The 27,758-nt window shown below is 31.7% G+C and overlaps 3 protein-coding genes across 4 annotated transcripts; 1 reads left to right on the top strand and 2 right to left on the bottom strand.

Moving 5' to 3' along the window:
• LOC144551473 (protein STRICTOSIDINE SYNTHASE-LIKE 6-like) lies at positions 1-9,183 on the top strand. The gene is made up of 4 exons (XM_078299441.1): positions 1-488; positions 7,868-8,175; positions 8,282-8,414; positions 8,527-9,183. The coding sequence occupies exons 1-4, from the start codon at positions 66-68 to the stop codon at positions 8,800-8,802; spliced, it is 1,140 nt and encodes a 379-aa protein (XP_078155567.1). The 5' UTR covers positions 1-65; the 3' UTR covers positions 8,803-9,183.
• Positions 9,184-9,648: 465 nt separating this feature from the next.
• LOC144551471 (butanoate--CoA ligase AAE1-like) lies at positions 9,649-13,663 on the bottom strand. The gene is made up of 2 exons (XM_078299437.1): positions 13,403-13,663; positions 9,649-11,360 (listed from the first exon to the last, which is right to left on the bottom strand). Exons 1-2 carry the CDS (start codon positions 13,595-13,597, stop codon positions 9,918-9,920), a joined length of 1,638 nt encoding a protein of 545 aa, XP_078155563.1. The 5' UTR covers positions 13,598-13,663; the 3' UTR covers positions 9,649-9,917.
• A 4,537-nt stretch (positions 13,664-18,200) lies between these two features.
• On the bottom strand, positions 18,201-22,624 carry LOC144551465 (putative serine acetyltransferase 2). Of its 2 annotated transcripts, none has more exons than XM_078299430.1 (10): positions 22,187-22,624; positions 21,170-21,367; positions 20,999-21,058; positions 20,587-20,682; positions 20,451-20,475; positions 20,113-20,207; positions 19,314-19,480; positions 19,013-19,086; positions 18,859-18,915; positions 18,201-18,511 (listed from the first exon to the last, which is right to left on the bottom strand). In XM_078299430.1, exons 1-10 carry the CDS (start codon positions 22,463-22,465, stop codon positions 18,489-18,491), a joined length of 1,074 nt encoding a protein of 357 aa, XP_078155556.1. In that variant the 5' UTR covers positions 22,466-22,624; the 3' UTR covers positions 18,201-18,488. The 2 variants fall into 2 exon arrangements, with proteins under 2 accessions (XP_078155556.1, XP_078155555.1); XM_078299429.1 differs by having other exon boundaries at positions 18,201-18,410; positions 22,187-22,608.
• Positions 22,625-27,758: the final 5,134 nt, after the last annotated feature.

Below are 27,758 nucleotides of genomic sequence, written 5' to 3'. Positions count from 1 at the left end.
CAATCTTTAAATACTACAACCTAACCTTTTACCTAGTCTCTCCTACCTCGGCAAAGAAACAAGCTATGGCAGACCCCAAGCCCTCTGCTTCTCCAATCCTCAAATTACTTCTTCTATTAATCTTCGCTCCTGTTTTATTCTCCACCATATTTTTAAATTACCAAAAGCACCATTTCAATGCTGGGCCTCTCCCCGGAGACCACTCCTTCGAGGCCTCCATATCAGTGCCAGAGAGGCACGAGCAAATCCTTGCCGGGACAGAACGGATCGGAGAGGGGATTTTGCATGGACCGGAAGATCTGGCGTACGAACCGAAGAGCCGGTTTCTGTACACCGGGTGTATAGATGGATGGATTAGGAGAGTTGATTTGGCAGGTGATGATGGCGAGTTCAAGGTGGAGAATTGGGTTCGGACTGGTGAACACGGCCGTCCTCTCGGAATCGTGCTCGGGTTAGATGCCTCACTCATAGTTGCTGATGCTTATGAGGTTAGTTTGATTATGATTCAATTTTCTTGACATTGATTTGTTGCATAATGCATGATCATCCAATTATTTGACGACTGATGTTTAGTTTTTGAGTCGGATTAGCTGTTATTATAAACTTTCTAACACTATTATTGCTATAAAAAAACTATTGATTTTATTACGCAGCAGATTTGTCAATGTCACTTTTGACTTTTTGTGTTGTTTTGAGGTGATGATATTGACACAGTAATGTTTTATTTTGACACGCTAATTTCAAATTTTGTAATTTTATAGACAATTTTGTCCTTGTATAAAGTTTTCAACTTTATTTTTGTTTCAAATTTTGTAATTTTATAGACAATTTTATCCTTGTATAGAGTTTTAAACTTTATTTTTGTTTCTCGGACATTATACAATCTTTTATTACAAAGACTATTTATTAGTTACTATATATTCTTTTAAAATTTTATCTAATTTGAAAGAACAACAAAGAAAAAAAAAACAAACCATGTACCTTTGAATGTACAGTCATTAATTTTATCTTTAATTAAATATGTATTTTGATCCTTTTTATTTGAAGATATTTAGGATAAGAAGTATAAAAATAAATTTGACTATATTGCCACTTTATTTAACAAATTCAACATAAGTAGTTTATTCTTACTATGTTATTAAAGCATAGACAAATTAAAAATAACACCAACTGAAAAACAAACTGCAATAAAAACATAAGATTATTATTACAATGGAATTTCTTTTTATGTTTTAAAATAATTTTGAGAGAAGTCGAGAAATAGACTCTTTTATTTATTAATTTATATTAAGATAAAAAATTAATTATTTTTCGTATAACATATTTATATCAATTTGATGTAACTTTTATATTATCTTGTAGCATTTATGTTTAGATTATTTTTCGAAAACTATCGATTTTTTTAGGATGCTAATAATTATCCCCGCATTTTAATCTCCACGTTTATTCCCACATCAACTTCCATAAGCTACTAATGGGGGGCTATAAAAACTTCAACACTAATTTTTTTTCTAAAGTATTAACACTTACGCATGGAAGTATTTATCTCTAAGAACGGAAGTATTTATACTTATAAGTAAATAATTTTTACATAAATAATTATCTCTCCAACCTAATCTCAAACTACTTGGGGGACCATACACGTTTTTTTAGATGAGTTTTTTTATCTTATTTCAATCTCGTCCACATTTTTGACGATTTATGAGGAATTTTGCGAATCTAAAACCACGAACGTCTTCTACGTAATTTTCTTTTCCAAATGAGATCCATGATAACATACTTTCGGACTCGTAATCACACAAGTATTTATATCTATACTTGCGAGTATTTTTTACATATTACACTGACTGACATATAAAAATATTAATATCATGTATTACAAGTATTTATATTTATGCACTAGAGTATTTATACCTATATAAAAAATACTTGAATAATCACCTCATATACATTTATCGTGATGAATATTTTTTTTGTATGGCTAAATAATTAGTGAGGACCATAGTACAACCTTTAGAAGTGGATCCTCTAATTTTAGAAGTGTTTAAATAATTAGTGGGGACCATAGTACAATCTCTAAATAATTATCATCTTTCTGATTTAACGTGAGCCCTTTAATTTTAGAAGTGTTTAAATAATTAATGAGGACCATAGTATAACTTTTCTAAATTGTAGCTGCGGAGATAGAGGGGTGATAGAAGTGTGAAGATGAATATAATTATTCATTTTTTAATATGATCATATATTATGTTATTATGTAATTTAAAAAAAAATAATCTTACTTCTAAAAATTAAGACAAGTTATTAATATCATATACGTACGACTGTTTCTTTCTTCATATTAATTAATACTTTTATTAATATTATTTTCATAATTGAAATTTTCATCTAATACATTTTCTTTACAAAGAATAGAAATAATAAAATTAGAAACACATTCTTTATAGAGAGAAAAATCGTTCTATCAAACAAATCTTTGGACATATAATATTTTGTTTCATTTCATGTTTATTTTCAATTAATATAGTTTTTAGTGTCTTTTTGTTTAACTATGATAATATATTTTGAATGTAGTTTATATTTCTTTTTTCAAATCTCATCAATATAAAATTTTTACCAACCATCTAATACATAATAAGTAACAGTAAAAAAATGACATATGATATAAGGAATGACAAATTTAATGTTGCAAATTCAACTAAGTTGATTAAAGCTATAAAAAAAATAAGATTCTTTCTGCTAGAAATTGTTTGGTAAATTCTTGTAGTACTTTTCAAATTTAAAAAAAAAATGAAACATACCCAATAAAAAGATTTCATTAGACGTTTTAGTTTTGGAAATAAAATAAATAAGAAATGATTATTAATATAAAAATACATCTTAAAAAAATGACATTTAGAGTTTAGTAAAGACAAATTTAATAAAATATTTAAATTTACTGTGTTAATAAAAACATTAATTGGTGTCAGTATCATAACCCTGTTTTTGTCACCGAGGATTCACATGTTGCCTTTTGAAAAATCCAATAGGATATTTTTGGAACCAAATCCTCTGCTCACATATGGGCAGGATTTTTCTGCCCACCATTAAATTTAGCCAATTTTTGCTTGACACATGGCATCCCTCTTTGATTTCATTAATGAGAATCTTTATTCAAATAATTTATTATGTATGCATTAAGAAAATAACTTTCCAAACTAATGAGTATTATTTCTTTTCTGTTTTTCTGTCATTCACCTTCCATTTCAGATTTTTTTTTTTTAGTAAAATACAAAGATTTAATTAATCCTTATTTGTTTTATTCATAGAAAATATATCAGCATGTCTTTTAATATATTATAGAAAATATATCTACATGTTTAGTTTCTAATTTATCAATCATAAGATGAAAATTATTAAATCAAAAATTTACTTTATGTTGTCAGATTTTACAAATAAAAATATAAAAAATTTAATAAATAATAATTCATTACAAGTTTCAATTAAAATAAGGTACCGTATTATTTTTTTGGAGATAGAGGTGTTACAATGGTGATTCTTACATTATATAGATTTTCAATTTTTCAGCATTTTGTAGGTTTTTGGAAGTATGGAAATTCATAACTTGAGCTGCTATTTTAAAGTTTTTCATTTATTTTTATTATTTATACCATCTATTCGGTTTACTTTGTTCCTTTTTTTTCCTATAAATTTGGTGGAATCAAAGTGATAAGTCACCTAACCAACTTTCACATATTTTTGTTTTCATTCTATGAGTTTTATTTCAAAACCTGAAATTTTTGACAATCCCTTCTACGAATGAAGCAAACAAGGATTATATATATTTTTTTATATATATAAAAAAAAATATTTCTAAAATGAAAGGTGAAGTGACGGAAAAATAGAAAAGAAAAATACTTAGTTTGATAAGTTATTTTTTAATCTATCTATAATATATTTATTGAATACAAAGATGTTCATTAATTAATGACATAAAAGATAAATGTCATGTATCAAGCTAAAAATGGTTAAACTCAATGATGGGCAAGATTTTTCTGCCCATATGTGGGCAGATGATTTGGTTCCATATTTTTGGACGGGATTGAGTATTTAATGTTTGAATCTCGGGATTGGGTATTTAATGTTTTAATATCTTATACTGAGTTACTGACATAGTTAATATTGGACTGCGTGACAGTTCAAGAATCAAGGATAGGAAAACCACCTCCATAGTGTTTGTTTGATTCCTCCTACTAAAAATGCATCTTCCCTCCAAAAAAGAAGAAAAGAGTGCATTGAATCGATTTACAGCATTTATTACAAATTCTTTTTGTAATGATTTTAGGGAGTCCATTAAACTGTTGTTTTAATAAAAGAAAAAAGTAATTCTTAAAAACGTTTGTTGGTCAACTTGAAGCTTTTGGTTAAAGTCAGATGGTGTAAATAAAAAAAATAAACAGGATGGAGCGCTATAAATTCTATAATTGATTCTTTTATTCATAACATTAAAATATTATAAATCAAATTGTTTGCATCAGAATGGAAAGGAGTTGAAAAATAAAATGGACATATTTGTTTGTCACGGGACTGTGTGGAATGAGATTTTATGGATTCAAGAAACTATTATTTATTAATTTGCGGGAACACATACTCATAAGTACGTACAAAAAATATTATGAGAGTGTGATAAAAAAAAGATATTTGATTGCAATGTAGAATTAGTTTTATGAGCTATTCAATTTTTCTTTTAAAATCTTTGATACTATACAATTATTTTTATTAATAAAATTATCAATAATGTAATAAAATAAAATAAAATTATATAATAACATGACATTAGTTATTAATTTTTATTTTATAAATATTAAATAAGATGTATTCAATAAGATGGATGAACTATTTTCTTTGCATTCAATACTTTGAAAATGTAGCTGTTAGATTCATGAAAATTGAGTGGTTGGAAGAAAAACATATTGAATGAACATACATTTATTGATCTAAACCTTAGAATAATTAAAATACCTTTGTATGCACTACAAGAAAATGTGAGACAAGTTTATTCCAACTACAAATTATAAATTATTCAATGTAAACTGAACTCGGTCACCTTGTGATATGCTATTATCTTGAACAAAATTGCATCCAATATAACTGTAAAAACCTTATGAGAAACTTTTAACTTTTTTTCAGTTAAGCCCAACATTTCATTGTTGTTTGAGATATCCACTATTTGTAAGATCTCTAAAGCTTTGTAGAAAGATTGAGTAAGTGATAAATAACTATTCTCACCGGTTCCGCTGATACATCATTAAGTATACAAGCGACTATAATCTCACATCAGAAAAGAAACAAAGAATCAAGACGAAAAACATTCGATGAAAGTTTGCTCCAATGTTAATTGTTTTAATTTAATTTAATTCTCAGTACATGAAGGAGTCAACTGATAAAAATTGTTTCCCAATCTAAGACTCTAAGGCTCAGTATTACAATATCATTTGAAAATAATTTTTTCCTTACTCATGAGGAATAACAATTTATCTCTTTAGTTTTTATTAGGTTCTAAATAGCGTGTTATAGTATTTTTAGACCATAAAAGCTATGGTGCTATCAGCAGTATAGCGCGCTATTCCGTGCTATAGCATTGCTATTTGAGCATAGCACTTTTTTTTAGCCAGTCCGTTATATGACGCGATAAATGCTATTTAAACCTTTGCTTTTTATTGCCTATCCTATTATCAAATATGTCTGAATGACATTAATATTTACAACACTATATTACGATTGTTAAATTTGTAATTTATATGACGCCAATTTTATTTTGAGATAAAGATAAAGTTTTTAAAATTTTAAATATCCATAATTAATTTTTCATCCAAATTTTGAATATGTGATCTTTCATACTAAAAATATTGACTTAACTACTTGAGAAAAAAAAAAAGGCTGGTTCTTGATCTAATACTAGTATACTACCAATCTTAATAAGATTATTTTTAAAAAGAGAATATTTTGCGGTTTTTAACGATCAATATATGTTAATTTTAAGCATAATAACCCGGATAAGCGCCCTTGACCTTTTTGCTAGCGATGTTAGCCAATTTTTATTCTTTTATGATAATAACTTGTAATTTTTTAAGGCTTATTCTCTTTGTTAAGAAAAATTCAATGCAACCTTTTATGTTTTGAAAAAAAAAAAAACTAGAGAAAATTTATGCACTCGCTAAGTAGCAACATCTAATTGCTAGAATTTTTTCCAAACATCACAAAATTTATGCACTCGCTAAGATGAATTCCTGAATATGAAAACAAAATAATTTTTAAAAATAATAAATTTTCTTCACGAAGTGAATCAGAACGGAGTAGTTTCAAAACTTCTCAACGGCCATAGCGGAAGGGCAGATCAATTACAATACACAACTTAATATCTAGACAAGTCACACATGAATAATTATATATTAGTAAATAATATCACTTGGCTAACAGCTTAATAAATGAACAAATAACACCAAAACAAAAATCAATTAAAAATAATATCCTAATTAAATAATTAATTTAACAAAAAACGAAAATAAACCTTCCAAAATTTCTTTTTAGAGAACTCTCATTCCAGATTCAACGAGCCTTTGTTTTCTTTTATTTATTTTTAATTTGTGCAGATGATTTTGAGATTAATAAATTTAGACCAGTATCTTGCCCTGTATTCATTTGAACAGGCAACAAATCAGGAATAATATTAGGAAAACGTGGAAGCATGTCACTATTTTATTTGTTTCAAGATTTAGCTTGACCTGGAATGCAGTTGGGATATGCATTTCATAAATTAACTAAACAATAAAATAGAGTTGCATTTACCTAGCCTTTAGGAAAAAAAACCAATCAAAACAAAAGAATAGAAGAGAGAAACTGGAAATAAATTTCATAAATCCTCTAAAGCCATACAACCCGCCCCCCCCCCCCCCCCCCCCCCCGGCATGGATAAATCATCCAATTCTTTGTCTAGTGCTGCAAAATCAAAAACTAAACAAATAACAAAAGGTCTTCTAGTAATCCTCTCTATCCTTTTAACAATTTCCATCCCAGTTTGTGCCTCAATTGCTGCGCTCCATTTCCAAGAACTCGATCCGGCACCACTACCTGACGACCACTCTTTCTCTCAGTCCATTCTTGTGCCGGTGCATATGGACCGAGTTCTTTCATTGACCGAGAAAATCGGCGATGGTCATCTACCCGCACCAGAGGATTTGTCGTATGACTTTGAGAATGGGTTTCTGTACACTGGATGTGATGACGGTTGGATTAGGAGACTCAAATTAATAGGTGATGAGAGGTTTAAGGTGGAAGATGTGGCTCATGTAGGTGGCCGACCAGTTGGGGTTGCGGTTACACCTGATGGTGGTGTTGCCATAGCACATGCTCAAAAGGTGGAAAAGATAGATCTTGTATACTTCATTATATGAATGTTGATCAACTTGAATGACTTTCTTACCGTCGAGTTTTCTCATAATATTAATTCATGATTCCATTTTCCTCTTTAAATGTTGACCACTTTGATGGTTCCTGGTTCTATTTCCATTTGTCTGTGTATAGGAAATCCTAATTAGTTCTTTTAGAATGGTTCCTGAGGCTGAGTTGTCAGTATTGATCAAGAGGTTAGTGTATGGGTGGGTTTGCGATTGAGTGCTTTGGTGTAGTTAGTGTCAGTGGTTGCAGCAACGGCTCGAGAAGGATAAAAAGGTTTTAATATCACTTGTTTCATTGCTTCATAATATAACTTTTCCATGATACTTTGTCAGTATATGTAGAGAATTCATACCTCACTTTGTTGCACTAACCAGAAATCTGGATTGTATGACAACTACTTTTTCATTGATTATATATTTTTGCCAATCAGGGTCTACTGAAAATAAGTCCAGACAAGGAAGTTGAGGTACTAGCAGATGAGGCCGAAGGTGTAAAGTTTGGAATTACTGATGGCATAGATGTAGCCTCAGACGGTACCATATATTTCACTGATGCATCGTATAAGTATAACCTCGAAAATCACATGCTCGACATACTTGAGGCACGACCTCATGGAAGACTCATGAGCTATGATCCATCTACCAAAAAGACAACAGTGCTGGTAAAAGACCTGTATTTTGCTAATGGCTTATCAGTTGCTCCTGATCAGAAGTCCCTAATCTACTGTGAGACTGTGCTGTAAGTTAATAAAATGATTGTTGAATCAGAAGTTTTATCAACTTATATAAGATTAAAAGTTTGTGTGATTTGGCCTTTATTTGTAAGTCATCTTCAATTTATGCAGTAGGAGATGCAGAAGATATCATATCCAAGGCAAGGAGAAAGGAACAATTGAGAATTTCATAGAGAACTTACCTGGATATCCTGACAATATCAGATATGACGGTGAAGGCCACTACTGGATCGCCATGTCTGCGGTACAAAGTTTTCTTTGAATTTTTTTCGTATTAATAAATGCCTGTACGAGATAGTTTTTGGCTGTAAATTCCAAATTAATCTTCTATGGCTTTTTATACCGACTGAATGCAGGGAAGAACAATCGCGTGGGATACATTATTCAAGTATCCGATTCTTCGAAGAATTCTGTATGTTGTTGAACAGTTCGTGACAGTTCCCACAGGCATGAAGAACTCCGGAGTGCTTAGTGTATCATTGGACGGGCAACCGATCGCTCTTTACTCGGATCCCAATTTGATTCTTGCTACCAGTGGTCTCAAAATTGGAAATTATTTATACTATGGTTCCCTTTACAAGTCTTATATCAGTAGGATTGACCTTACTCAAACAAAAAAACATGAGAAGTGAGATCCTAATGCCTGAATTATAAGGTTAAACACATTAATTAACTGCCAGTAATAAAAAATGGAGAAAAACAGACTTCGATCATTTCGTGTCAATATTATACAAGTATGGTGTAATCACTGAACTTGTGGTTTTGAAGTGATCTTTGCATATTATTTAAGACATTTTTTTGTTTTAGTTTTAAAATTTGTAGAGTTCAAGCTTTTTCAAGGGTTAGTAATTCATTCTCGGAAGGCTTTCTCTAATAGCGAGCATTGACTCTAGAAGATGCTTGAAAAAACAAAATCTAGAAAATGTATATGATCAAGGAGGATCTCTTTTTTTTTTCTTTTAAACCGGAATTCTATTTTTTTTCCTGTTTGTATGAAAATAAAAATTAAACAATTAATTATATTCCTGAATCAAATCCGTTCCTTAAAAAGAGACAACGTCTACCACGGATATTATGAAGTCTCTCCATTATATTTAGAGAAAAGAAGGAAGAAAAAACTAAAACAAAAATAATTATGCATTATATTTATGCAGCTGAGCGCTGACATTGGAAACTAAAGATCACAGATGGTTTATTTGAGGAAAAGGATTGCAGATTCAAGTTATAAATAGCGAATGACATTTTACTGGCACAAATTTATCTGTTGTTGCTCTCACCTTTCCTTTTCCCTTTCACTTGCTTAATTGAGGTATTTAAGAGCTGAGCGTAATCCTAACATATCAATTATGGTTTCAAAAAAAACTTTGGGGACAAATAATGGCTTTGCTGAGGTTATTGCTATTTTTTTAAATAATAATTAAAATTACTTCAAAGAGCTTGTTGTCAAATATCAAATTATGGCACGAAGAAAGCACCAAAGGGCTAGGAAAAAAATAAATTGACTTACATTTGATATGCCTGAATGTGCGGGTTATGGTATGTAGATTATGATTTTTATGGCACTTCCAACTCCATTTAAATAGATCAATAACACTTTCTTAATTTCACAGGAGACTATGCAAAAGATACAATACCCAATAATAGAAGGATAATACCTTCTGTGAAATTAGGAAACTCCGGGTTTAGTTTTTTTTTTTTTTTTTTTTTTGTTACAACAGGGTTTAAAATAAAAAAATAAAAAAACATCTTACAACTTGCTTGTTCCCTTCTTAGATAGGCTGCCCATTGCCTTTGCCTTACCCCTCAACACAAATTTCTGAATCTTCCCAGTAGAAGTCTTGGGGAGCTCCGAAAAAACCACCGAACGAGGAGCCATATAATGTGGCAATTTATCCCTACAGAACTCGATAATCTCCTTCTCTCCCACACTAAAACCATCCTTCAGTTTAACAAACGCACAAGGTGTTTCGCCCCAGTACTCATCAGGGCGTGCCACCACTGCTGCCTCTAGAACAGCCGGATGGCTGTAAATGACCGCCTCCACCTCAATAGTGCTAATATTCTCCCCTCCCGATATGATTATATCCTTCGACCGGTCTTTGAGTTGAATATATCCAATTGGGTGCTTTACTCCCAGATCACCGGATCGTAGCCACCCATCTTTCATCACCTCTTTTGTAGCTTCAGGGTCCTTATAGTAGCCGCTCATTACGGCATTTCCCCTAAACATGATCTCACCCATGGTACAACCATCATTTGGTACACTTTTCATGGTGACAGGATCTTTGATGTCTACTTCCTGTATGCTGATGTTGTGTAAGCCTTGAAGAGCTTTCAGCTTTACTTTTTCTTCCGGTGGTAATGTGTCCCATTCGGGTCTCCACGTGCAAGTTGTAACAGGGCCGTAGGTCTCGGTTAGGCCATATAGATGGTTAACCTGAAAACCTAGTTTCTCCATCTCTGACAAGACTTTTGGAGGTGGCGGTGCACCACCTGTGAGAAAAATCACCCGGCCAGGAAGCAGTTTTCTTTCAGTAAATGGGGAATTTATGACCATGTTCAGTACAGTAGGTGCACCACCCAAGTGGGTTACCTTGTGAAATGCAATGTTGTCAAAAATGGCCTTAGCTGTGACATTTCTCATACATATATTGACACCCCCTTGAGCAGCCATGCCCCAAGCGAGACACCACCCATTGCAATGGAACATAGGCACTGTCCAGAGAAGCACTGGCATCGTGAAAACATCATGTGCTAGAAGGGTAGAGAGAGTATTTAAGTATGCGCCACGATGGCTATATATCACCCCTTTTGGTCTTGATGTTGTGCCAGATGTGTAATTCAGAGAAATCGGGTCACACTCATCTAATGGCCATCGGATTTCAAACCCAGTTGGAGCACTAAGTAAGAGGGCCTCATAATCAGTGCTATCCGAAGTTGTAACGGAATCTGATATTGTGATTAGCAGAGGGATGTTGGATTTTGATTGGGACATGAGTTGGAGTGCAGCCTGTGCAGTTTTGAGAAAGTGTGATTCAACATAGAAGACTTTAGCTTCCGAGTGCTTTAGCAAGGTCGATAGCATTGCCGCATCATGACGTGTGTTGAATGTGCAGAGAACGGCACCTGCCATGGGTACACTGAAGTGTAGTTCATACATTGCAGGTACATTGGCCGCAAGAACTGCCACCTAATTTGGGTAAAATCAACCATATTAAATAAATAGTGCTACGAGTTCTCCAATACAGTAATCCTTGCCTTTCGGCTTTACAAGTGAATTTTTTTTATAAAACTTAAATAATTAAAAAAAAGATACGAAAACGGATTGATTACTCTCCAAATTACAAAAAATCATCAGAACCAAAAAAAAAATTTCTTACCATTCACAAAATGCCACACCACCCACCCGCATATAAACAAAAAAAAGTTGGAGTAACTGAAAATTTTATTCGGTAACATTCACATATAACAAAGAAAAACTAAAAGAAAAGTTTGAGGGTAACCGAAAATTTTATTTGGTTACTCCAATTTTTTTTTTCTTACATGTGATGGGCGTGGGTGATGGTGTGGCCTTTTGCGAAAAGGGTAACTAAATTTTTTTTTTCGGTTCTAATGGTTTTTGTAATTTGGAGAGTAATCAATCCGTTTTGTGATTTTCTTTTTATTTATTTATGTTTTATAAAAAAATCTCCTACGAAATTTTTATTAATATTAAAAAAAAAATTTAACATTTTGTATCTAAATTTGGAAAAATTCGAAATGTGTCCAATCCAGAGAATAATTCTCTTGATCCAGGCTTTTTTTCTGGAAAATTATTCTCTAGATTCAGGGGCATCTCGGTTAACGCAGACCCGGAGAATAATTCTCTGGATTTGAGTTTCCGCAGAATAATTCTTTGGATTTGTGTTTTTTTTTCTTTTATTAATTAAAATGAAAAATGTTAGGAGTTATTTATTTTTGTATTAAAATATTAGAAATATATTTTATATTTTTTTTAAAATAGATAAAATACTATATAATTGAATTTATTAGAAAGACTGTGACAAATAACCGGATCAATATTTTTCAGACCAGATTTTTTATAGCTATAAAAAAAATTAAAATATTTCTTTGTGGTATTGGAAAAAAATAAAAATGTTTTAAATATGAGTTATGGATCCCGGTTCAAAAGTCAATTCTAAGTAAATAAAGAAAATATTGTGATCATTCTAGTAAATTTAAATTGTAAGATACTCCATTTATTTTTGAAAAAATATATAATCTGACATTTGTCAGACAAAATGTTTTGATCAAATAGAGGATTTTAGAATTTGAATATACTAGAAAGACTACCATATTTTCTTTATTTACTTAGAAGTGACTTTTGAACCAGGATCAATAACTCACATCCAAAACATTATTAATTTTTTCTAATAACACACAAAGAAATATTTTAATTTTTCTTACAATCGTAAAAAATTCGGGCTGAAACATGTTGATTCGGGTTATTTGTTGTAGTATTTCTAATAAATTCAATTATATGGTATTCTATGTATTTTCAAAGAATTATAAAAAATATTTCTAATATTTTAATACAAAAAATAAATAAATCATAACATCTTCCATTTTAATTAAAAAAGAAAAAAAATACAAATCTGGAGAATTATTCTCTGGAAAGAGATCTTTTAATCCGGAGAATAATTTTCCAGAAAGAAGGCCTGGATCCGGAGAATTATTCTCCGGATTGGGCAGATTTCGAATTTTTCCAATGTTAAATTTTATATATATTTTTTAAGATTAATAAAAAATTCGGGGCTTAGAGTGCTACATTGCAGAAAACTACAAACAACATCAAACAATAAAATCCTTGGAATTTTATTAGACAAATTAATAGGCAGATTTTGGTAAACAAACCTTAATTACAGGTAGTATACTACCTTCGTTGTTGCAAAAGACAATGCAAGAGCACTGTTATTTAACTCCACATTCAAAAGAATTATTACTCAAGGTTTAGATTTTACTAAATTTGTGCAAAAAATAATATTGTCGCCGCAACAGTTCAAAGATCAAGAAATTAAACCATGCTCAGCAGTCAGCTCAGTTGGTAATTTACATAACAATTCGAAGACCAATGTTTGACATGCTGTTGGCAGTACCATATGTAAGGTAAATTGGGACTGTGATTAATGCAATTTCATTAAATAATTTGATTGAAGAAAAACAGCAAGAGAGAGAGAGAGAGAGAGGTCATACGATGTCCCCGCGGGATATACCGAGGCGAGCAAGAGCAGAGGCCATCATGATGCAACGATTGCGAGTTTGGCGCCACGTGTACCTTTTCGAACCGTAGACCACGGCGGTGCGATCGGCGTACACCACAGCGGAGCGCTCGAGAAAGCTCAACGGAGAAAGAGGTGCATAATTCGCTGCGCACCGCATTGACTCCATTTTTTTTTAAAAAAATGCTTGGCAGAAAGCTTCCTCATTTCTCCCCCTCCCTGCCTCTTTATAATTTTCTAAACTATCTCAAATTCTTAAGAATATTTGAGCTTAGATCCGGAGCAATTAGGTCCGAGATGGAATGTACGGTCCTTTAATATTCGTGCCAAATCAGTTCGGACGGTTCGGATCTGAACTCAAAATTTCTTTTGCCTCAGGTGATTTGAATTCACGGGAGACTGGGAGACTGAAGTGGAGTGACGTAGATTTTTTTATTTTTAATATCTGAAAGTTAGTGGCCAATAGGCAATAGCCTACTGATGAGTGATGAGTACCAACATTCAGGAGCGAACGCAGGATTTTTGTCAGGACGGGGCAATAATCAGATGCAAATAGCTTATCGGGTTCAAATCCAATAGCTTATCGGGTACAATTCAACATAACAAAAAAAATACCAATCAATATAATAAAAATCCTAAACTACTTAAAAAAAAATCAACAATTCAACATTTATAGGGAATTTGAAATCAACATTTTAGTTCAACTTGGCAGCCTCTGCCTTTGAATTCAAAAAATAAATAAATAAATAAAAACATTTTGGTTCAACTAATTGTCTTTATTTGGGATCAGCGCCTATTTGGGCTCTGCTAATTTGTTTCGCTCAGAGTTTATATGGGCTCCGTTTTGTCTATTAAAATTCCAGAATGGGCTACAGGGGGGCAATTTGAATTCCAGTGAGGGGCAGAGGTCCGAAAAACAGATTTTTAGCACTATTTTTGAAAATCCAGCGGGGGGCAGCTGACCCCCTTTGTGCTACAGTAGATCCGCCCCTGCCAACATTATATTATATTAAACCATAAAAAAAAATTTACAAGCCACCACGAGTGACACGGATCCGAATCCTCCCAGGTACCTGACTCAACAAAATTAAAACAGACGTTTCAGATTTAATATCAGCCGGTGTATGTTCGGAATGATGAAGGGGACAGTATTATTTCTGCTTTGAGATTCGTGTCAAATTAAAAAATTTAATTTTGGACCGTCCGATTTAATTGTACTCAGTCAGGTAACATGTGAATTCCGTGTGACACAGATCTACCGATTTTTTTTTTAATTAAGTCCTTACAAGTAAATTAAACGGTAACTGTAGCGTACAGTATCCAACTTACCCAGCGTACAGCATTTTCTGAGGTGTACTCGGTACGGTATGAAATGAAGAAAAGTACGGGGTTTGTATGTAAGTTTACCGGTAGAGAGCACAACGAGATTGCAGACAAGCTAGCAAGGACACGTAGAATTAGGGGTGTTCAAAAGGTTCGGTTTGTTCAGATTTTAACCGAACTGAAAAAATTTAGTTTAAATGAATTGGTCTTACGGTTTAAATAAATCGGTTCGGTTGAAATTTTGAATAATTTTGATTTAAATAAATCGGTCCAGTTTAGGCTTCTCAAAACGACTAAATCGAACCAACCACTTTATATTAGTTCAACTCTAATTTTATTAGTGTTATAATGATTTTATTAAACCAAATCAGACCAAACCAAACCAAACTTCAATTATTATGTAAGACAATATATTATTTTCGTTAATGATGGTACCAATAAGTTTACTTCGATTTGTTCGGTTTGGTTTTAATCGGTTGATAAGTTTAATCAGTTCAGTTTGGTTATGTTCTATTTCTGAAAACTGAAAAAAAGTTTGATTTGATCATTTACTTCGGTTTAAACCAAACCAACTGTTTGAACACCCCTAGGTAGAATCAGTGGCAAACCCAGAGAGGTCCAGCGGTAGGCATTTTGTTAGACCCAGTGGTAAATTAAACTTGTGCCTATTTTTTAATGGACTTTTGCCTACTCTTGGATCAAATGTTGTGCCGTGCCGTAATCAAGTCAGATTTTTACGTGTCATGTTGTGCTGTAATCAAATTTGGCAGGATGGTCACGACACGTTAGTTACACTTTGACCACACATGACCAGTTTGTCACGTTTTGTCATATTTAACTTCTTCTTTTCATAATTTGTGTTAGTTTAATTAAGATTCACTATTTGATCAAGATTTAACGATCATAATTACACGTGATCACATGACGTGTCGTGCCAAATTTTCAAAAGATGGTTACGTCACGGGACATGCGAGTCACAACACGTGATTGGCACACGTGTCGTGTTGTGACAGAAACGTACCGTGATGTATTCAGTCACGGCATGGCTTTTTTAAATTCCTATCCGCTACTCCGCTCTTATTCGTCAGAAAACAAAATTACAATATTGTCAATAGTTTGTCTATCTCTGACGAAAAACCTGAACTGTTCCTAGATAGAATACATGAGAATTATGTAACAGCCAGGATATACCTATCCAATATTCTAATTGTAAGAGGGATGGGGTTGTTGTATATTTTCTCAAAAAATTTATTTATAGCATAAAATAAAAATCAAATCACTCTGATTTTGAAGAAATTGGAGAATTATCCAAGTTGCACAACTGTTCTGTGTCCTCAAATACTAGCACATATTCTTTGCGATTCCTGACTGAAATCCGCGGAATGGTTGTGGCCTCAATTTTTTTTTTTTTTTTACCACAAAGTTATGAATAAAAAAAAAAGATTTTTGTGCTTGATTTCTGTGTCAAATGAGTTAAAAATGGAAAAAGCTAGAAGCTAGAAGCTAAAATTGATTTCTGTACTTGATTTCCGTGTCAAATGAATTAAAAATGAAAAAATCTAAAAGCTAGAAGCCAAATTTGGTTTCTGTGTCAAAATGAGTTAAAAAATTTGTTTCCGTTTGCAAACGAACGGTTTTTGTGCTTGGTTTCTATAAAAAAAGAAAAACAAAAATTGAGACCGTAGAACCATTTTGCGATTCCACCGTAGAAAGCCTGTGTGAACTTTAAAACAAAAAAAAAAAATTGAGATAGAGGGCTGAAAATAAATATCATATAATTTCAATTAATAAGAGAGACTATTAGAATTAGAAAATTGAGATTTAGGACTGAAAATAAATATCATATAATTTCAGTTAATGAGGGAAACTATTAGTATTAAATTTTGCAAAACTTAAATATTTTAAAGTAAAAAATATAAAAATTCAATTCTTGAACGGTGCTTGGCATCCTTGCCCATATATGATGTTCCGTCAGTGGCTTTGCCTTGCCGCTCTTCGTCTCGTTTTGATTTAACGGGTTGAGATGGAATGTTGTGATTACGCTCCACTTTTACTATAGTATTTATTATATTTACGTTTAAATAAGGTATATTTATAGATAGTGATGGTGATGATGCGTTGACAGTAACCTCTTTTCTTCTCTTCTTCTCCTCTCTCTCTTCTCCTCTCCTTTCTTTGTGTTTCTTTTTAAATAACTTAGGCATAAACTTCATCTAAGCACGAAAGCTCTTTTGGATATCCCTGTATTGCTTTGATTACAACAACACTGTTTTATGCTAATAACAATAAATTATACAAACTCACAACCTACCAATCTAAGCATGAGCACAAAAAATCATGCAATCTCACTATCTGCTGATATGAGTCTTGGTTCTGATTTTTTTTCTGATTCTTCTGATTTTTTTTCTTGTTTACTTTACAAAGGAATTTTAACTGTAATAGTACAAGTACTAATATAAATGTTATATGTACTAGTACAAAATAATGTGTAACTAATTTTTGTCCTGATTAATAAATAGAGCTTTTAACCCAAAAAAAAAAAAACAATCTTCCAAAAATACAATCATGAAACGTACTATTAATATATCATAATTAAAGTAGCACCACTCATAATTATAAATCCAAACTTATCATCACTGCAGAAATTATGTTACATGTTCTGTATTATTTTTACGACTTTCAACAAGGTTGTTCACTTGTTCGTTACAATGATACGTAAATAAAAATAAAAAGTTCACTACTCGGCAACTCCGACCAACAAAATAGAAACAGAGAAGGAAATACGTCATGTGACATAACGTGATCAATTTTTCTTTTTCATATGACGTGATTAAAATAGTAGTGGACGGTCACGTGTAGTCACACCGTGACCATACGTAACGTGATTACACGGGATGTAACCACACGTAACATGACGTTAATTAGTCACATCAAACTTTTTTTTATATTTTAATTTAAATTGTTGAAAATACATAAAAAAATATATATATAAATGAAAATTTCTAAAAATTCTAAAATAAGTAAATAATGTTGCAATTTTATTTTTTAGAAAATACCTTGGACATTGAATCTACACTAAAAGATAAACCTGGATATTCTATACGTAACCAAAAAAATGAATACTCTATATTTCATATCGTAACATGACGTGGCATGACTAGTTTACGTGACGTGATGTGTAATTTTCATTCAAATACAGGCACGTTACACGAATGGTCACGTCACGTAATCGACACACGTGATGTAACGTGACATGACAGATCATGCATTGACTAATTTCCTTCTCTAAATAGAAATACAGTTTTTTTTTTTTTTGAAAAAAAAAAAGACAGAGAACTGATGCAGTGAACATGTTCTTCAAAAAATAAATACATGTACAAAAAGAATAACAAAAAGTAAATATTATGTTAACTTTTTGTTATTCTTACTTTTTTAGAACAGTGAAGCCATTAATTAAGTTATTGCATATATTTTGGGACTTCTGATTTGTAAGTTCACAAATCTAAAATTGAAAGTTTACAAAACTTCATCAAAGAGCCCCTTTTCCTGCCTAAAGCTTATAATTTCTATCAATTTAATAAAACAAGTCTCTCTTTTTTTGATGGAAACTTTGCCACTGGAAAGGTCACAGAAGTAGACTTGTACATCCACTCGAGCACCTACACCAAAGTTGATACATGCATCTAATTCATTTTATATTCTGAAACACCAATTTGGCTGTTCTTCGGAAATCTCATCTATTTCTCTGCTTTGATATTACCTGAAAATTATGCATGCCATAAGTATCCCATGATCTGCCTTCATAAATTATCTAATGATTATTGCAATAATATATCCACTTTAAAGTAATCATTTGTACTTTAGTACGGAATATATAGTCAGGTATCGAAATTACTTTCCCTAAGAAGAAAGTGAACTCGAGGCTCATAAATCAACTAGTTGGGTCAGGAACCTACTTGGTCCAATCTGGTTGCAATATACATTTTTTTTATAAAAAAAACAAAACAAAAAGGGTTTCAAAAAAACTAGCACACTAATCAGCACCAGAAGTTCGACCAAAAGATGCAATAAAAGTCTCTCTTTGAATACATCAAATAGAAAACTCACCATTGTCTGTCTCTCCAAAGCTAACTGCAACATGCTCAAAATAGTCTTTCCCTGCATCTGTCATCCATCAGGAAATAAAAATTAGAAATCCCTCCAAATAAGCCAATAATAATCAAAAGGAAATTATGATTTTCTAAAATTTCAGCATAGATACCATGCTTCATAGTTAAAGACGGTTCTTCATCCTCTATATAACCAACCACCTTAGCTGGGTTTCCTACAGCCATGCTGAAATGACAAAGCAGAAAGAATTAGAAGCCACGTGCTAGTAATCCAAAACAGAATAAAGGAACAAAAACCAAAATGCAGGAAATATGCTAGAGTTGATACAACATTTGGTACTGAACTTCCATAGCACCAGCTTAGTAGCAGTGAGATATAGTCTTCATCATTTTTTTTGTGTGTGGCTTGTTTTGTGCTTAACCAAAATCAGTACAACATATAAGTTAATTAACCTGTGTGGAGGCAAATCCTTCAAGACAAGAGATCCCGCAGCTATCATGGCACCTTCACCTACAGCAATGTTACCAAGAATAGTTGCACCTGCACCAATAAGAGCACCTTGCCCAATTTTCGGGTGCCTGTCCCCATGCACCTTTCCTGTTCCTCCAAGTGTAACACCCTATTGAATCCATCATTTCCAAATTTTAGGAGAGACAACTTCAGCATTGCAGCTCAGTATTATGCAAATTTAAAGTTCATTTCGTAATTTTACTAAAAGTAGCTCTTTGGCAACAGTGGAGGAGAGCAGAGAATAGACGACAACAACTTCCAACTCTCAATTTAGGAATAATCCATGTGGTATACATATCATCATTATCATGCATGACAGGATGACGATATTTGGTGTGTTTTACAGTTGATCAAGCAGTTTAAACTTTTTTATCGCTCTGATTGAACAACATCGCTGAATTATGAAATGCTGCTGAAAAATTGCATAAAGTTTGATAGATAAGCAATCTACGTTTCGGACAACATGCCTATAAACATATATTTTGGTTTTGGAGGCTCTTTTCTATTTGAATTAGGAAATACTCTCGAGATTGTCAATTGATTCATTTTCATGGGATCCATCCTTTACTTAGGTCAATCTATATTTTCAGTCCTACAAATAAAGATTCAAAAAAATAAACTGTCAACCTGGGACTGTACAATACGATACTGTGTTATGGCGTACTTACCATAACCACAAAACCAACAAGTAAATTAGCAAGCAAAGATATCAACATAAACTCGTGTTGTCGAATAAGCTACCTGCATGAGAGAGACCCAATTCCCAACAACAGCTGTTTCACCAATAACCAATCCTGTTCCATGATCCAATAAAATGCCTTCGCCAATTTTTGCAGCTGAGGAAATTGTGCAACAAAAGAATCAAGTATAAGCCCACAGTACACCAAAGGTGACATCAAAAAACCCATTAGGGTAATATGGTAAATGGTATATATTTTGTTCTACTGAGGTTTTTAAGGCAGGAACTGATGTTTAAAGACTAGTTAACCTTGGTACGCCTCAGTTGTGCAAGGGAACAGAAACATGTGAAGAAGCAAAGACTCTTGATAATAAGATAATAATTTTGAAAGAAGTAGTACCTGGATGTATATCAACAGCAAAAACCTAACCATTAAAGACACGAAAATTAATCCTCAAGTAAAAAAGAAATATGCAACAAATATTTTTAGTTAACAGCAACACTAGGGTAGAAATAATATGATAAATAAAAATAACCTCGCTAATACGGCTTTGCAAAGCCAAGGCCAAAACTCTACGACCTCGATTCCACAATGCATGTGCTATCCGATAGGATTGTATAGAATGGTAACCCTAAAAAGCACGTTCACTGAGTTTAGTTAAATAATATATAAAAAAGAAATATCAATTCCACTAAAGTAAATCCAAACGGGTATAGTACAAAACATCGTTCAAATAGCAGCTACTATCGGAACATGACAAGAAACTAACAATGTATTGTAATGGTCATGGCAGCATAGAGCAAAAATTTCCAATCAAGCCCAATTAACCCTTCATTTTGCAGCAAAGTTTGCATTCGGTGCTTAAAAGTTTCCACTAGATGTTTAACCTTGACTATAGAAACAAACAATAGAAAAATAATATAAAGCAACATAAGTTAACCGCATACTTTTAGATACAACAATGCCCAACTGTACTGTGCGCAAGCTGGATCTCTATCTTTGAAGGCCTGTAGAAAACCAAAACTCCAACAGTCAACAAAGACTCAAATTTCTAATTGCAGTATCCAACAAAATAAACAAATAACCATTGCTTGTCAGGTCACATAAGGCTTAGGCACCTGTGCATCTAGACGAATCGACTGTCGGATGGCTTTATCATTCATCACGACATCATCAAAGATATCCATTAGCTGAGTTGCCAGCAGTGTCGGGTTCTGAAGCCTGTTCGCAAGTACAAAAGCCAAAGCCCGCTCGAAACAGTCATGAGATAGCACACTGGCGTACAGAAAGCTACTCAAAATTGGCTCCTTCTCAGCCTGAGGTGTTAAAATATTACAGTTGGTGGGTTCAACAGTCAATGTAGTTTTCATCAGATACAAAACTGCAATCTGATGGCACTATACTACCGGGCCCCAGTTAATTGAAAATTTAAGTGTCGGCTGACGAAAATGACTCTGAATTCAGTAACAAATACATAAACAAGGTCAATATGCAAAACTAAAAGGCTCAAAAAAAGAAAGTGTTGAAAAAGGCATCCATAGACCCCCAGCCCAACCCACGGCATAAAAAAAAAATAGAGAAAAATTAACAGGAACTAATTAATGGAATATAAATTCATTTGACTACAAAACTGCAATCTGATGGCACTATACTATCGGGCCCCAGTTAATTGAAAATTTAAGTCTTGGCTGACGAAAATGACTGTGAATTCAACAAATACATAAACAAGGTCAATATGCAAAACTAAAAAGCTCAAAAAAAGAAAGTGTTGAAAAAGACATCCATAGAAGCCCAACCCACAGCATAAAAAAAAAATAGATAAAAATTAACAGGAACCGATTAACGGAATATAAATTCATTTGACTAGACAAATGTTTAAAAGACAACTAAAGCTGATTAAATTGCAGAGTTAGCCTCCAGGTTGGTACCCTACTGCTTAAAACCTAGCACCAAGTAGTTACTAAGAAATTATTAGAACAAACAAATGAAATAGTTAGACCAAATTCTACCAATTATGGCTTCACTAATCACTGTCAGCAAACAGACAACATTAGGTGCTAGGCGGCACCCAAAAAAAGAAAACCAACACAGTAGCAATGCAAATTAAACGCTGAACCAAAGAGTTGATTTCTCACCTCAGATTTAGCTTCGGACTTCACAGCCTTCCAAATAGGATCTCCAGCGTAATCTAAAATTGTTCTAGAAATTGAATTTCGCCTCGAACTTCCCCTCACATAAATGGGAAATATCACCTCCGATTTGCACCTATTGGACCCGGTTCTTACATCAGATCCTGCACCGTTACTCGAACTAGAAGAAGCAGTTACAGCCAAAACCCTAGCCGTTTTCCCGTTCGACTTTCCCTCCTCTCCTACCTCCATCTTTTGTACTACAACACACTCACACGACATCATAAATACAACCTAAGTTCACCCCGAAAACTAACTCGAAAAACCAAGTATAAACAAATCAGTTACTCTATCTAAAATTTCGACGGTTATAAAGCAGAGAAAAGGTAAGACGGGGAATAAAAAGAGCGGTCGCGGAGAATTGAGAGCGCTCAGCCGAGTGCTTTATGGACAAAAAAGACATTAATTTGTGACCAATTACAAATCTGACCTGATGATGGGGCTGGAGATGACAAAGAACAACCGTCCGATGGAACTCTAAAATTTTGTTGAGTTGACGTGAAGCGTTGGATTTGGGGAGCGGATGCGTGATGAAGACGACTCGGTAGTAGAGTGGAGAATTCACATCCTCCCCGGTACTGTAATAGGGAATCTCTTACAATTAGTACATCTGGACCGTTCTTATTAACATGGAACGCATCTCAAAGCCCAATAATACTGCCTCCAGGATAGTCCAAATCTCAAAGTGACTTGAAGTTAATCTCAAACCGTAAAGTGAGGAGGATATTTTACAGTACCTGGGAGGATACGTTTCCGGCGAGTGGAACTGTCAGCCTTTTCGCGCCGTGTCGTTTATTTGGGGCTGCGATTCGTGGAGCCCAATTGCCCAAAGGTTAATAAATACAAACGACGGAACCTGCTCCATGATTATTTGAACGTGTGACGTCATGACATGGTATTCTAAAAAAATAGGACTTTGTAAAGCCATTTTTTTTTATTTTAGAAATTATAAAATTAAATTATTCAAAAACAAGATAGATTATTATTTTTTAGGAGTATGATAATTGTACCCCAAATAAAATTCTTGAGCGTGTCACCCAAGTAATAATTCTCAAGCGTGTCCCCCAAGTAATTTAATAGAAAAAACTTCCAATGTTATTTAACTTTCATTTTCAGCGCTAATATTCAAATATATATTTTTTTTTAAACCTCGCCAGAGAATGGCAAGTTGACATTAATGGAAAAATAGTTTTTACATCATGTGCCTTATCCAGTGATACACGCATTATCATTCTGTGCTCAATAAAATTTCATGATAAAAATATAACAGCTTAAAATAAAGAACCTAATTACTAACAGTACTTAATTCATAATCTCGCTTCTTGCGTGCATCTCCCTGCCAGTAACTTTGGTGGCAACCTATGATCTCCAAAGACATTTAAAGTTATGTTTATAACATTTTACAATGCTACTCGCAAGCATTTAAACCTCTGTCTGCAAGTATTAAAATTTTAAATCTATATCACCATGTTTGGTTGTGGCCTAAAGGGTGGAATAAGGAGTTTAGGCCTCGTTATTCCACCAAGCGTGCCTTAATTGAGCCGGACTAAGATGGCATAAGCCGATCTTTAGGCCGGCCTAAATTAAACCACCTCACATGGTGGTTTAATTTTTATTCCACCTCGTGGCCTAACTTGAATGATTATAATAATATTTTATTTGTATATAATTAGTATATTATCATTAATAATTATTATTAGTATATAATTATATAATTAATATCTTATATTGTTAATATATTAAATAATTATTATAATAATATTATATAATTAATATCCTTTTATTGGTAATTATTATTAATAAATAATTATATAATTATTATGTTATATTCTAAATATATTAAATAATTATTATATAATATTGTACTATATTATAGTTATTATTAATGTATTAATATTATATAATTAGTATCTTATTATTAATAATAATTATTAATATATAAGTATATAATTAATGAGGAGGGTTCAAATGCCTCCATGTTTTTGTGCCTCCATCATGCCTCCATCTCTCTCCATCATTTTCAAAGTTCAAATAGTCGATCTGAACCGCTCAATCTAACCTCCATACTAAAATATGTTTGCAGACCAAATTTTATATTTTTAAGAATTTTTTTACTATTTTTTTAGATAGGTACAAAAATACTGTTTTTAGATGGTTCAGATTTACTGATTTTGTACCTATCTAAAAAAATAGTAAAAAAATTCATAAAAATATAAAATTTGGTCTCCAAACATATTTTAGTATGGAGGTTAGGTTGAGTGGTTCAGATCGACTGTTTGAACTTTGAAAATGATAGAGAGAGATGGAGGCATGATGGAGGCACAAAAACATGGAGGCATTTGAACCCTCCTCATAATTAATATCCTATATTGTTAATATATTAAATAATTATTAAATAATTATTATAATAATATTATAATATATTAATATTATATAATTAATATTTTCTTATTCATAATTATTATTAATATGTAATTATATAATTAATATGTTATATTGTTAATATATTAATTAATTATTATAATAATATTACAATATATTATAGTTGCTATTAATATATTAATATTATATAATTAGTATCATATTATTAATAATTATTATTAATTTATAATTTTATAATTAATAATTAATATTGTTAATATAGAAAATTATTATTATAATAATATTATAATATATTATAGTTGTTATTGATGTGTTAATATTATATAATTAGTATCTTATTATTAATATATAATTATATAATTAATATTTTATATTGTTAATATATTAAATAATTATTTTAATAAGATTATATAATTACTATCTTTTTATTAATTATTATTAATTTATAATTATATAATTAGTATTTTATTATTATTAATAATTATTATTAAATAATTAATATTTTATATTATTAATATATTAAATAAATTTTATAATAATATATAATATATTACAGTTATTATTAATATATTAATATCATATAATTATTATCTTTATTATAAATAATTAATCAATTTAGGCTTTCAAAACTTTTGTCCTCCACCAATTCTAACCAAACAAGGAATAGTTTAAGCTATGATATAACTTTAGGCCTCAATCAAACATGAATAATTTAGACTGGCCTAAGTTGGAATAACCAATTTAGGCCTCCTTAGCTTTAGAACACAACCAAACATGGGGATAGTTTTAACTCCTAATTACTTTTGTTTTCAAACCAAAAACAGAAAGATTTCTTTCACCCACTTTTTTTTATTTTTTCTTTGATCATTCTCATCCATTTTCTCGACGATCCGTGATGAATTTTGCGAATCTAAAAATATGAACGTTTTTTATCCGATTTTCTCTTTCAAATGAGATCCATGAAGAATAACTTTCAAGTTATATTTGTGTGGTAATTTTTTTTACCACTTTAAATATTTGTGACTTTCAGTTTTTTTTTTTTTTTTGCTTCAAAATAATTTAAACATCTGTTTACAGGCATATAAACCTCATTAATAACACTTCAAATCTCTAGAATAAAACATATAAGCCTCATGTACAAAGAATTAAAACCTCAACAATAACATTTCAAAGCATATAAACATCAACAATAACACTGCATTTACAAAGCTCATTTACAAAGCATATAAACCTCGTGTACAAAGAATTAAAACCTCAACAATAACATTTCAAAGCATATAAACATCAACAATAACACTGGATTTACAAAGCATATAAACCTTATGTACAAAGCCTTAAAAATTTTAATGGTTGTAGACTGAGATTTAAAAACTGAAAAATTTAAAGTGTTCATGAGTTTTACTTTAAAAAAAAACAAATGACTTTAAATTACTCAAAAGTATTTCTTCATGGATATTATTTGAAAGATAAAATCGAATAGAAAATGTTCGTATTTTTAGATTCGTAAAACTCATCACGGATCATCGGAAAAATAAATTATAATGATTAGAGAAAAAATAAAAAAGAGTAGGTGAAAGGAATCTTTCCGTTTTTGGCTTGAAGACAAAAATAGTTAGGAGTTAAAACTATGCAGATTTAGAATTTTAATATTTTTAGACAGAGGTATAAATGCTTACGAGTAGCATTGTAAAATGTTATAAACATAGTTTTAAATGTTTTGATATTAGCGCTGAAAATAAAAGTTAGACAACATTGAAATTTTTTCTTGTTAAACTACTTGAGAGACATGCTCAGATATGATGACTCGGTTACCATAACATTTCTCTATTTTTTATTTCATAATTGGACCAAGTAAATAATTTGATCCCGTGAGGATATTTCCTAGTACTTTTCACGAGTTGCAGGCTTGCAGCTATATATTGGTTGTAAAATTTTTGAAAGTATTTAGAATAAAATCATTGATTCCGTCCGTAAGGAATTATGAAACTCGCAGACACTCTTATTTCTTTCTTCTTCTTTTTCTCTTCTATCCGGAGTTCGTATCATCTTGGATACTGCAGAGCATAGTGACAAATGAAAAATTTGGATTCGGTTCGGCGAGTTTAAAAATTCGTGATTCGGGTATAATTCGGATATAATTCGGGAATGATTCGGTACAACCAAAATGAAAAAAAAAAAAAAAAAAAAACGTCCAAATTCAAGTTGCCATACAATCTTTATATAATTTTTTAGCACAAAAGATCATAAAACCCATTCAAATTCTAAAAGTGGCAGCATATCAAGAAATCACGTGGGCATGGCCCACCTAATTCAATTACTTTTAACTTTTATCTCTCCTCTCACGTTTATTCCCAACAAAGCCACCCGAATTTTTAGTAAAAAAATGCGTTTAATTCGTAAAATTCGTCAAATTCGCGTTTTATACGGTCAAAGGTTCGGTCAACGTAAAATACGCTATTCGGTTCGGTAATAGCAAGAAAACGAATTATTCGCGAATTAAACGCGCACCTTGTCACTATGCTACAGAGAGGATTACCTTCATTTTACGATTTAAGATTAAATTTCAACCGGTATGAGATTCGGTATGAGATTCGAGCTACCATAGAGACAGTATTATTGGGCTTTGAGATTTGTGCCAAATTAAAAAGAATAGTCCAGATCTAATAAATATAAAAGATTCTCTTATCAGGTATTGGAGAGGATGTGAATTCTTCTATCCGGTCTCTATTGAAGAGAGACTAATGAAATCAAACATTTTTTTTTCACATTGTGTGGCCGTTGTAAAAATCAGTGAAATAAGAATCATTTATCGAGAAAAAATATAATTAATTTTGCTTTCGACAAATTATTTTTTTATTTCTAAAATAAGAAAGGTTGCTGTAAAACATGCGTATTTTTTTAGGCAATGTTATGTTTTTTTGGTTCGTAAGGTTTTCAAACTTTTTGATAATTATTTCTCTTACCTGTGTAATTAGTTAAAAATATTTTCAGACAATTAATTTATTATTTAATGCTAGTTTTAAAAATAAAATGATCATAGTATTCTTGATAAACTTATACATGTTTAAATATTTTGTAAGTTATAATAATTCATGATTTTCGATATAAAATTTAAAATAAGTATTATTTTATTTTA

The sequence above is a fragment of the Carex rostrata genome, chromosome 3 (assembly GCF_964058835.1).
Source record: "Carex rostrata chromosome 3, lpCarRost1.2, whole genome shotgun sequence".
Lineage (NCBI taxonomy): Eukaryota > Viridiplantae > Streptophyta > Magnoliopsida > Poales > Cyperaceae > Carex > Carex rostrata.
Note: the sequence above shows the minus strand (reverse complement) of the source record. Positions and strands in the feature narration are given on the sequence as shown.